The following is a 12,928-nucleotide window of genomic DNA, read 5'->3' as shown; positions in this document are numbered from 1 at the left end:
TAATCTGGTTACTAAAGGGCAGTACAGACGGTTAGCATTACTGCCTCATCGCGCTGAGGTGATGGGTTCGATTCCCACGATGACCCTAACTGTGGAGTTTGTATATTCTCCCCATGCTTGCGTGGGTTTCCTCCGGGTACTCCGGTTTCCTCCCACAATCCAAAAATATACTGGTAGGTTAAATAGCTCCCAACAAAATTGATTGTCTGTGTGCACGTGTACATGTGGTAGGGAATAAAGATTGTGAGCTCCACTGGGGCAGGGACTGAATGTTCAAATATTCTCTGGAAAGCGCTGTGGAATATGTGTGCGCTATATAAGAAACTGTTTATAAATAAATAATAATGGCCATTACACTTACCAGTTTCCACACTTATCCTCTGGTAGATTTTCCCACAAAAGGTTATTCTGCAATTTTTTAATTTTTTTATTTAACATTGTTTTAAAGTACAAAACTAATTACTGGCTGATTTGTGTATAGTAGTTGCCAAAATATAGCTCTATGGGAAAGCTATGGATTAATGCTTAGCAACCTCTGTTAATTCAATGAAGTATTAAAGAGAATTACAAACAAACTCACGTTACCTCTCCAGTCTTGCTAGCGAGGAGGAGGCTAATGTTATGTCATAATCCCTTAAATAGGAAAATACCTGATCAAAAGGGGTTAATGTATTAAAAAGTTATATTTAGCTGGGACAATGTCTCTACGTAAAACCAATAGGCAGCTTTCTTAACTAATGTAAATGATTTGTAAGTAGCTAAAACCTTCCCTGAGTCCAGCGGGTTAACTCCTCCTAGGATAACAGTAAACACAGCAAATCATTCTGATAAAGAGATTTACTAACTCCAATATGCTAGTAGCTTATTTGAAGAACATGAACTGAGAGCTGCTGAAACCCTTGGACTTCTTCGAGTACAGATATTTATTGGCTTTCAAAACAATCCAAGATGACAGTTTAAAAATTGTTTCCTCCTGCGACACAAAAAGAAGTAATGGACCTAGGAAGGGTGAAGCTCCTTAGAAGCGGCATGAACGCCCTGCACCAAGCAATCCACCCCGTGCACGGTCTAGCCTGGACGGACGGCAGACAAGTCATCCTCACAGCCTTGCAACTTCAGAAGGAAGAGGCAGAGTTTGGCAGCTCAGTGGTGATTGGACAGTTCGAACATGTTCACGGCCTGTCTTGGGGGCCAGCAACCGATGTTCTGGCCCTGCTGGCTGTACAACACAAGAAGCGTGTCACTATTTGGCAACTCTATTACAACCCATTGGAAAAAAACAAACTGGTGGTCTCTCAGACGTGCGAGTATGGGGATCCCTTCCCCATTCTCCCACAAGGCTGCGTTTGGCATCCAAAGAAGGACATCTTGGTAGTCTTAACAAAGCGGGACATCTCAGTTTTGTACTCGGTGTGTTACAACAATAACAACGTTAAGGCGGAGATTACAGGGTGCAGTGCGATTCGTTGTGCCTGCTGGGCGAAAGATGGCAACCGCATGGTGGTCGCCATGGATGATTCCCTTCACAGCTTTATGTGGAATGATGACCAAAAGAGTTTAAGTCCTTGTTCATTTTGCCCTATATTTAATATTGATTCTGCAGTTGTTGCCATTCAACCCATCATGGATTGCCAAGTGGTCGTGACTGTGGAGACTGCAGCAAAAAGTCCATATCACAAAAGCAAGGATTCAGATGGATTTGGTTTACAATCTTCACTCTTGATTTTGGATGATGAGTTGTCCCGGAATAGCAGACGAATGTCTATAGATTCAGGGAAGTCAGAGCCAGTAGACATGCTGAAGGTCTCATCGTTGGCTCCAGATGTTTCTCAGATCCTTGCCAGGCATCGCAGGTCTGACCCAAGTCCACTAGCTCACTTTAAACCAAAGAACGTCCAGGTTGAAAGCAAACCAGAATTGTCAAGTCTTGTAATCATTTCTTTTGAAAAGAATGCCACAACCACTAGGACAGTGTCCCTTCCAGGTATCTCCACCCCAGATATACTGGTTCTTGACCCTCATGGTGAAAGAGTTGCGGTAGCATCTAACACTTGCAACCTGGTTTTAATCTATCCCATAGCTCCATCATGTATGCCCAACATTCAACAAATCAAGCTGGAAGAGAATGAAATAGCCAAGGGAGTTTATTTTCTTAGTGATACACTCTTGCTCATCTTGGTCGGGAGGCAAAGATCCAATGATGTTGTATTTCTGCCTGCATCGGCCTCAGACAAATTTATGGTGCAGTTAGTGACTAGGACAATAATGCCCACTGAATACATACCTGCAAGGTCAAATTGTGGTCAAAATATTATATCAGGTCACTCCAGTTTGCCTAATGCTGGCGGCAAACAAGCATCCGATGAGCACAACGTAAGCAAAGAGTTCTGGATGCCAAACCACATTGGGACAGAACCTCCATGTGTCAGACCGAAATCTGCAGATATTATGCAGGGCACAAACTGTCAACAAAGCCCAGCATCGAGTCTGGATGACCTGGATGAAAATAAGTTGGTGACAGACTACCCTATAACTATAGAGAAACTTCAGTATGAGCCAACTATATTAAAGCCATTGAAGGTCCAACCGGGCATACCGAAGAGGACGCTGCAGAGGTCGTGTTCTCAAAGGTCATGCAGCAGTGACTCTCAAGAAGCAAGGGAGAACCATTTACCTACCCTCAACAATAATGGGGGCAAGAGGACCACAGACCTCGGGCATCGGGAACTTCTTGGCAACGATTCCTATCTGTGTACTACTGAAGTGAATAACGGTTTAAAGAACTTCTTGAGAACTTTGCCTCACCCATCTTCTGAGGATCCTCCTTACATATTCGTTACTCATCAGGTACATAATTTATTATGTCTTGGCTACTTACCATATTATTAATATACTAGAAAGCCCGCTCAAAGCAAAAGCTTTGAAAGCTAGTCTGCTAACTTCTGTGTTTGTGCATGTGTGAGAGAGAAAGAGATGTAGTTTCACTTCCCGCTAACAGATGGCAGCGTTTCCTAGACACACGGACACTAGACATATATATTATAGATTAGGAAAAGAGAAATTCATGATGTTTAGTGTGACTGGTTTGATATTTCTACAGTGCCTTATCATCTCTCTTTTTAAAGATAACAAACATATATATATTTTTATAACTATGTTATATTTATTAGTAGTTTTTACTTAAGTTATAAGTGGAATACTGTTATTTTGGAATTTTGTAAAATATAATGCTATGTTTATAAACCCAGAAAGAATTCCTTAGTGTATTATAGTCGTTATAGTAGATACATTAGAATTCTATTTTTTATTGCTCTCCCATCTGTCAAGGTTCATTGTCAGACGCTCAAAAAATAATATAGGCCCTTATTCTGGTAGGTGCGGATATTCCCGCTTGCGTACGGGCCGCCGATGTTTATCTTCTGCGCATGTGCAGAGGTCACTCTGCGCATGTGCAGGCGATTTCGCCGCAAGGATTCTCTATACGCCGCACAGGGGGCGTAGAGGGGCGTGAGGGGCTACTTATCCTCATTACCCTATGCATACGCCCCGCGTTTCATGGGCGTTCCCATGCAAACGCGGGGCGTATGCATGGTAATGAGGCCGTGACGCGTTGGTACGGGGCGGGCATCTGACATCGCCGGATGTCAGCTGCAAGCCCCCATACAAGATTTCACACGGACAAGTGTCCGTGTGGTCTTGTGTTGCGGGACCTGGTGGAGCGTGCGGCCCTGCATTCGATGTTCGGCGACCATCGAATGCAGGGGCTGCTCCCACCATGGAGGAGGCGTATCCCCGTCCAATTTCATGCGGATCGCCACATATCCGCGTACGGACGGCCGTGGCGATCCGTATGGAAGGCGGGGATTCGCCTGCACGGTCGGAGCCGCATATGCGGCTCCGGCCGCACCAACCAGAATAAGGGCCATACTGTAAATACTGACAACACCTGAAAGACATAACTCATATTAAACCTAAAAGACAGCAGAAATGGGCATGCTAGTGGCGTAGCCACCGTGTGGCAGACCCCGTGGTGGCGGAGAGGCGCTGAGTAATGTGGGCACCGGGGTCTGCGGGAGCTATTGTTACGTTAACCTGACCTGCCTTATACTGCCGCCGTGTTCGTGGCCAGGAGCCGGGACCTACTTTGTCTGCGTCCCGGCGCTCCTAGCCTCCTCCTAGCTCCTTATGACAAAAGGTCTCTCCAAAAATGTCTGCCCCCTAACAGCAGACAGTATTTAGGATGCTAGAGGGGGCAGCAGCGGCCTCCTCTAGCATCCTTCAAAACGGTCTGCTGTAAGGGGGCGGACATTTTTTGAGGGACATTTTGTCAGGACTTGGAGCCCGGAGGAGGCTAGGAGTGCAAAGTAGATCTGCAGTCTCGACTCCCGGCCACGAACGCGGACAGGTAAGACAGGGGCGAGAGCAAAATTTGGCGCTACGCCACTGGGGCATGCCTTCATTCTCTTTGGGATGTCGGCTCAAATATTTTGATCCCTTGGCGGCATACACTGTGCCAGGCAATAATACTGAAACTGGGTCAGAGAGAAGGCGCCATTCCCCCAGTATGGCGGCGTGACTCCCCCTTTACCATCCGCAGCATCTATAAAGGAGGCCTGATATTCACTATGTAGTGTGGTCACACAACTATACTCCTGGTGACATCGCCCCCTACATTCCAAGAAATTTAATTTATCAAGGAGGATTTGAAAATACTATACAGATGATACTTTTAAATTGTATAGGCTCATCTACTTTCGCTCTGCTTGTGTGAACAAGGCAAGAACAGTGGCGTAACTATAGCTCCGCAGCCCCCGCGGTGGCGGGGGGCGCAGAGAAATTGGGGGCGCCGCCGGGGGGGCTGCGGGGCTATAGTTACCCGTGGTCTGCGTCTCGCCCGGCTCTCTGCCGGGACCTGCCTGACGTCACGGTCCCGGCCAGCTCCTGCTGCAATGAAAACTGACAATTAGAAAATGGCTGCCCCCATACTGCAGACAGTTTTCTGTCTGCAGTATGGGGCAGCCATTTTCTAAGAGTCAGTTTTCATTGTAGCAGCAGGAGCCGGCCGGGACCGTGACGGTCAGGCTGGTCCCGGCAGAGAGCAGGACAGGTACGGGTAAGAAGGGGGGGGCGCAGGTTAGGTGTGTTTGTGGGGGGGCAGGTTTGGTGTGTGTGTGAGGGGGGGGGGGCGCCGAAAAAACGTGCGGCGGGGGGGCGCGAAATAGTTACGCCCCTGGGCAAGAAGTGTAAAAAACTCAACCGCACATGTACAAATCTCCGGAAAAATGGCACAGTGGACAGTTTCCGGCGATTCTGTCAACGTTCCTTCATCACAGGACTCTACGTCATCGCGTGACCCAATGTCTCATGCATTGAGAATTTATTTTTGATCACTTATTAATTGTATTCCTTCTGCTATTAATTCCAGAAATCACCGGATCATGGCAGTAACGATGTGAGAGCTTTTCTCCTGTGTCATGGACAACTTCACCTGAGAACCCTGCGGGAGATCTTTCAGATTAACAACATTGAAATGAAATTTGGTAAAACAAAATTCTTTATTTATATTAAACTGCATTTTACAGACATAGAGAAATATAGATATTTTATTTGATATTTATTTCGTCATAGGTATTTCCAGTGGCGTAAGTTCGTTCCAGTTGCCCAGAGGCAAGATATATATTGGTGCCCCCCACAAACACACATACACAACACAACACAATAAAACCTTATATAAAATATATATTTATATAGAAATATAGATAGATAACACATATATTTATCAGAACTCAGAAGCAATATCTTTGGCTTTTAAATAACTGATTTATACTTGAATGGGGAGGAGAGGTGCCCCCTTGGGAGCAGGAGCCCGGCGGAAGATGACTCCAATGCCTCCCAGAGTTCTGCCTCTGGGTATTTCATCGTATGTTTATGTCATATACAGTATATTTGATTATTTTAGGTTTAGAATCCTCTTTGTAAAGAAAAAAAGAGGAACCACCGGTGTTGCTATAGCTGCTGTATCGGGAGGGTGTAAAGCTCCCAAACAATAAAGAAAGGAGAAAAATATGATACAGCGCTTGGGTTTTGCTGACATTTTTTTTATTTCCAACTATCTATTATGAACTTTTAGATATTTAATGAATAAAACATCACATGACATGACAAATTTTCATAACCAGAGAATTCTCATAAAATAAACATATATATAAAAATATTCAAAATAAATATCAATGGGTTCCAGCTAGCATTGGGGTATTGATGTCATGTCCAAAAAACACCTGTAGGTATATATTTACCAGACAACTGAAGTCTCCTTACTGGAAGGAGATTGAAAGAGTCCTAGTGATTGCCCAGTGGTGGATTCCAAAGTCACTCAATTTATTGAATTATGCAGATTCTATGGTATGCAAATACCTTGCTTGGTCACTGCGGAGTGGCACTGAATAGTGGTATCCAAGATGGTAATAGGAACTGGTCCGGATGGAGTCTGGTATGGTGCTTTCAAAGAAATGGACTGGAAAAGGTGTGGAATAAAGTGTCTCTCCAAATGCAAGCTGGAACAGGGGTACTGTGGCTCAACGCGTTTCAGCTCCTGATGAAGTCGTGTGAACACACCGAAACGCGTTGAGCCACAGTACTCCTGTTCCTACAGGTGTTTTGTGGACATGACATCAATTCTCTCCACTATACCCCAATGCTAGCTGGAACCCATTGATATTCATTTTTTATTTTTTTATATATGTATATGTTTATTTTATGAGAGTTCTCTGTTAATGAAATTTGTCGTGATATGTGATGTTTTTCATTAAACATCTAAAAATTCATAATAGATAGTTGGAAATAAAAAAAATTCAGCAAAACCCAAGCGCTGTATCCTATTTTTCTCCTTAGAATCCTCTCTGCCTAATTCAAATTTTACCAGTAACTAAAGAAAACGACTAAAGTAGATTCTAATTGGTTGCCTATAGCAACATCCCATATGAAATAGAACTCCCATCTTAGTACATAACCATTTGGCCCATCTAGGCTGCCCCTTTTTTAGCCACATTGTTACCCTTAACCCCTATATGTTCCTTAGATATTTTTAAGGATGTCCTTATGCCTACTTCATGCATGTTTAAATTGCTCTACTGTCTTTGCCTCTTCCACTTCTGATGGGAGGCTATTCCACTTGTCCACTACCCTTTCATGTGTCCTTAGATTTCCCCAGAACCTCCCCCCTCCAGTGCCAGCGCATGTCCTCGTGTTCTTATACTTCCCTTCATTTGAAGAACGTTTCCCACTTCTCACCCACTTTGTAGTAAAGCGGACTGGATGGGGAGATAAAACCAGGTATTGCAGAACCGTAAGAGGGGGAAAGAGGCAAAATCCATGGAGCATAAAGACACAAGAGCCCAGATGCAACCCGCAGTGGCCAGTAGCATCTATTCTTCTGAAGTGGAGACTCTAAGTTGTATATTTACTAAAGAGCGGAATTTGAGAGGTGGACATGTTGCCATAGCAGCCAACTAGACTACTTATCATTTATCTTGCACTTTCTAGAAGACTATAAATAGAATCTTATTGGTTGCTAATGGCAACTTCTCCACTTCTTAAAACCATCACTTAGTAAATATACCACTAAAAGTAAGCAAGTATGGCCTATTAGAATGGTGGTAACAATAGGCTACACGGAAGTCATTAACCCTTTAAGTGCGAACATCTCTAGGAAAGAATTTCAAAATATCTGCGAAAAATGCCAGCGTTGCTTACATTTGTTATATCAATTCAATTTTAAATGCTGTGTAAAAAAAAAAAACAGATTATATTTTCTATATAAGGTAAACATTACAGGTCATTAGGATGAATAAAAAATTTAGCTTGCCAATTTTCACCCCTATTTTCAAAAATTCACTTCGCACTCAAAGGGTTAACTAAGATGTTGGGTATATTGGTGAACAAGAGGTACAGTAAAATACATAATTTTATTAATTTAAAAGATAATATAATGTGATCTAAAGGGGGTAGCGGCGCTAGGCCACGCCATCCACCACATACTACTTCCATCCCATCTATTCAGTGCTGGGACGAGCCATTGATTCTGCCTATCATAAAATGAAAGATGTCTATGTCTTAGAATGTTTGCGTATTAGAAGTTACACTAGTACAGGTGATGGCTGTGGAACTAATAATACGCCACCTCCACACTGGATTGTGGGTATTGGTGACAGTGTGGGTTTGGGGAAGGGGGTCATAGGTTGAAGTTTTACCTAGGGTGCCAACAAGCCTTTCACCAGCCCTGCATGTGGAACTTTATTTTGGTGCCTTTTGTGGTGATGCACAGAGGTGGCCATTTTGTCGGCTATTTGGAAGAAAAAAAAATAACCGGAAAGAAATAAGGGGAAATGTCTATATCTTGTGTACGTCCCTGAAAATCATGCAGATGCAATAGTGGGCAAGCCCCTCTATTTCCTTTTAAAAAGCTTTGTACTTTTTAATGTTTCTGTGTTCTTCCTTTACTTATGGTGCTGTGGAACACTTTGGCATTTAATAAAGAATAATAAATAATAATTATAATAATAATAATAATAAAAAAATAATAAAAAAATACTTTATGGATACAAAGCCACTGTATCAGGATCAATATTTAATTTTCCAAATACATAGCTGTAAAAATTCCCAGTTCATACTGAGTGTAAAATATTAGGCCAAATAAGAATGTTCGATTACCAGGACTTGTAAAGGCAACCATTTTGTTAATAATCATGAAACTTTACCTGAGCTAATCACTGCTTGTCCCTGATATCTAAGAACTCAATCTTCAGTGACATCAATAACTGCCTGGCTTTTCAAAATGGCTACCATCCTTTTATGCAGACGATGTATGTGACTTTATTGGTCACTTGTGATAACACAGTCATATATATTATTTTTAAAGAGTAGGGATACAATTGGATTGGAATAAAACCTTTTCAAATGTACAGTATCTCAAACAATGTTTTGGACCCTTTTTTACTAGGTTCCAAGTGGATCATTCTCACAGAAGATAGAGAAGGCTTTGTCCCAATAACGTTCAGAGCCAACCAAGAGGTTGTGATCCAAGAGGCAAAAGATCACTCTGTATCTTCGGTCTTCTGCGCAAACGAGTCTAATGGGTCTACAGAGGGCACAGAGAAAATGGAAGAATGTGGATGAAGAGTTTTTCCAACAGTCTCTAATTTACAGTAACAGCCCCTGGGTTTAGTAATGATCTGGTGCCCACAGGCAGTGTACACACTACACTAGGGATCTACCAACGGTCCACATTTTCCAAGTCACCAAGCTGGTGCACAGCTGTAGTCATTACTAACTGTCATATTCCCCAGATCACCTAGCTGGTGCACAGCTGAAGTCATTACTAACTGTCACATTTTTAAACCTGCTGCAGTCATTCCTACTATAGGTCCACAGGTTGTCTGAGAAACATGCACCGTTGGTAGATCTTGAGGACAGGTTTGGCCACCCTTGCCCTACACTATAGCATATAACCATCCATTTTAAATCATAACCAGTATATAATGCATAAATAATCTTATACTATATAAAGTGATAATAAAATATTCTTAAGTCTTAACACTAATTGACATTATTGGTCTCATCTTTTTGAACAGAATATAACAGCTGGTGAATGCCAAAAAAGAGACTTTTGTGCACCCCAATAATACAGTTTTGCTCTGCCTATTCTCGGACCCCAATCTTCACTTTTTCCCAACTGTTTAGAACTGAATTAAGTAATAAATTCCATCAGTCAAATATGATTATGGGGACTTTTTTTAATAGCATCCTAGTCGGTCAGAGTGGCAGGGTGCTGGCCAATCTCAGACTTTTCTGGACACTATTACATCCATATGTTTTCATCACAACACAATTATATTGGCCTGAACCTTTACTTTCGATTTCTCATCTTATCTCACCATCCTGAGCAGTGGCGTTGAGGGGGGGGGGCTACTTTTTACCCAGCCTGGGTCTACTGGAGGGGCCCAGGTCCTGCTCCACCATTTCAGGAAGCCAGGCAGTGAGGATAGAGAGGAAAGGCTGTCGTGGGGGCATGACCACGCCCCCTCCCGGTGGCCACATCCCTCCCTCTTATCAGTTCCTGTCCAACCTGTTGGCGCCCCGGATTCTGAGATGGCAGTAACATATCAGGTACTGTAGTTATACTAATACTGCTTGATAAATAGGCTTTCCCATGCCTTTGTTAGACTTGACATTGGCCACAGCTTCGACGGTAGGGTTACCACCTCATTCCTTTAATTCCAGACACCTATTAATTACACAGGTTCTGAGGCTGGCTGACTTCAAGACTCCATTTCACCTGGTTTTTATCAGCCACAGAACCTGTGTAATTAATATGTGTCCAGAATTAAAGGAATGAGGTGGTAACCCTATTGGACGGTGTTGCATCCGATCGATTATCGACTGACTGTACATGCATTGTGGCGCATACTGTACATACCTGATTTATCCATCCTGGACATCATGAGGCAGATACAATAGGTATCTGGGCTTCAGTACCACGAGTTAAGCTTAAGGAGCTTCATTGGGAGATAGTAAAGTGTTTATTTGCTTTATAATTCACTTGTTATTAGCCTGTCCAAATGATGGCTTAGTCCCTATCTGCTCCTACCTCCAGTCTGCCATCACAGCTCCCTCTCTCCATATCCAGGAAGTGAAACACATCGTTTTGCTTACACTTTCTGTTGAAGAGTAATTTGGTCCATTGAGTGGCCTCTAGTGGGCACCGGCGGTACATCACTCACAAAAAGGTGAGAAGAATTTAGCCTTATATATATAGATTACATTTAAATATATAGGGTTTGGAGTAGAACTTACCTTATCCGAGGCCGGATCCGAGGAGTTCGCCGCTTCCCGCCATCTTTCAGAGTCCCGCTTCGGCGCCATCTTCATTCAGCAAGTGAATGTCAGACAGCACGGATGTGCCCGTGCTGTCTGCAGAGGGGGAGAACACATGGGGGCTGCAAGGGGGGGGGGGGTGGTGACACATTAAAGGAGGAACTAAAGGGGCTGCTGGAGGGGGGACAATCTAAAGGGGGAAATACTGAGCGGCCAGGGTCCAACTATTAAGGGGGAACTACTGAGCGGCCATGTACAACTACTAAGGGGGAAATACTGAGTGTGCCATATAATTATATGGGTGCCCCATGTGTCCCGCACCAGTCCAGGGGTGCCCCCCATGTGTCCTGTATCAGACCAGGGGAGCTGCCCTTTTTTTTAATGAAAATAAAAAAAAGTTTGTTTTTTTTTGTTTGTTTTTTACTGCAAGGGCTGTTAAATGTGCTGTATCAGTCATGGGGTGAGCCAAGAGTGCCGTATAATTCAAGGGGCAGGGGCGGATTGGGACTTGAATCCAGCCCGGGAAAATTATTGCAGCAGCAGTATAATATATATATATATATATATAAAATATACGCACACACACACACATATGACTACTTTCAGTAAACAAATGGTCCCTCTGATAATAAACATTCAGCATGTCCATAAATGATAGCCTTCCTATCCGCAATTACAATGCTATGTCTCTTCTATCAGGCAGCTAGCAATGAGCAGTGAATAATTGCTGGGCACGCTTCTGCATTTCTCTAATCCTCTCCCTGACTCTGGTATAATACGTAGGCAGGTGCCAGATCTTGTAAAACCTGAGCAGATGTCATTGTTTTATCTCCTTGGGAATAAATTAAAGAAGAGAGCTGTCTACATGCTAGCAACGAACGTCATCCCCTTTGTAAATAGAGACCGGAGGTTAGCAGTGAGATAATACATTATGGTGTATCTGTCACCTATACACAGTGTGGTCAAACCAATATCCAAGCTGTTTATCACACTCTGACGATCATTCTGTCTGTTCACTTGGAGATTGTACATTGGGGTTCATTCACTAAGATGGTAGTTCTATTAAAGATGGGATGTTGCTATGGTATTCTATTCATTATCTATAAGAAGTAGATTCTGATTGGTTGCTATAAGCAACATCACATCTCCAATAGAGCTGTCATCTTAGTAAATTTACCTCAGTATGTTTGTGCCTCAGTGATGTCACAAGTGAATGGATAGTCTGAATTGAGCCCAAAAAGTGTCAGCCTCTGCAGTGTTAACGTGGTAAGTATCCGTGTTTGCCTTCTCTCCCGGAAGTTGTGGGAGACTCCACCCCCGAGGAGTAGACAGATTTCCCACACCCCCCCCCCCTACTTCCTAGTGAAGCAAGAAGAATAGGGACATAGCCACCACCCATCATGGTGCCGCTGGAAAGGGGCATAACTAAATGACATAAATAATGTTAAAGCCCATTACCGCCCCCTGAAATGCCCAGCACCATCTCCTCTCCGGGCTCCTCCTATGTATGGCCATTAGTATGTTAACTATTGATGGTCGTATTGGTTGTCATTGATGATATATTTATTTATTTATTTATGTATAAACCCATTTCCATTTAAACCACTCCTGGTTTTACCCAAAGATGTTATTCCTTTCACTATTATTGACCTAGAAGCTGGTCTAGTGAGCAAAGGTGCCGATTCAGACCAGCTAGTACTGGTCCGAATTTGGCCAAACATCTCCGACGGTGGAAGTGTGCTGGCATCTAACTTCCTTTACTGTCGATCTAGATGCGGTCATCTATCTTTAGGCGTTCAACTAGATAGGTTCGACAAAGGGTGGTTGACCGTAACATTATCAATCTAGACATGGTAGATCCCTCGACCGGCTACCCAGTTTGATAGAGCGCAGGCCGCATAAATACAGCTGCTCCCAGAAATTTTCTGGGATAGTTTTCCATACCTGACTCCAACCCTCCCTCGCTGCTCTGCACCACTTCAGTAATGACCACAGTTTATGTTCCAGCATGGGGGCCCGCAGAGATATCTATTGTGTATTGGGCCCCCAAGATTTC

General features: G+C 43.3%; 1 protein-coding gene across 2 annotated transcripts; it reads left to right on the top strand.

The window, feature by feature from the left end:
- Positions 1 to 574: 574 nt before the first annotated feature.
- Positions 575 to 9,556, top strand: LOC146064776 (WD repeat and coiled-coil-containing protein-like). Of its 2 annotated transcripts, XM_083178634.1 has the most exons (4): positions 575 to 2,847; positions 5,426 to 5,540; positions 7,201 to 7,332; positions 8,999 to 9,133. In XM_083178634.1, the coding sequence occupies exons 1-3, from the start codon at positions 994 to 996 to the stop codon at positions 7,299 to 7,301; spliced, it is 2,070 nt and encodes a 689-aa protein (XP_083034760.1). In that variant the 5' UTR covers positions 575 to 993; the 3' UTR covers positions 7,302 to 7,332; positions 8,999 to 9,133. The 2 variants fall into 2 exon arrangements, with proteins under 2 accessions (XP_083034760.1, XP_083034759.1); XM_083178633.1 differs by lacking the exon at positions 7,201 to 7,332 and having other exon boundaries at positions 599 to 2,847; positions 8,999 to 9,556.
- Positions 9,557 to 12,928: the final 3,372 nt, after the last annotated feature.

This window comes from Crinia signifera, chromosome 3, assembly GCF_055691185.1.
Source record: "Crinia signifera chromosome 3, ASM5569118v1, whole genome shotgun sequence".
NCBI classification, from domain to species: domain Eukaryota; kingdom Metazoa; phylum Chordata; class Amphibia; order Anura; family Myobatrachidae; genus Crinia; species Crinia signifera.
Note: the sequence above shows the minus strand (reverse complement) of the source record. Positions and strands in the feature narration are given on the sequence as shown.

Excerpts from the sequence above, each read along its gene's own strand:
- LOC146064776 (XM_083178633.1), top strand. The coding sequence starts at position 994 with ATGGACCTAGGAAGGGTGAAGCTCCTTAGAAGCGGCATGAACGCCCTG. Across the intron at positions 2,848-5,425 it reads ACATATTCGTTACTCATCAG|AAATCACCGGATCATGGCAG; the intron begins GTACATAATTTA and ends TATTAATTCCAG. Across the intron at positions 5,541-8,998 it reads CAACATTGAAATGAAATTTG|GTTCCAAGTGGATCATTCTC; the intron begins GTAAAACAAAAT and ends CTTTTTTACTAG.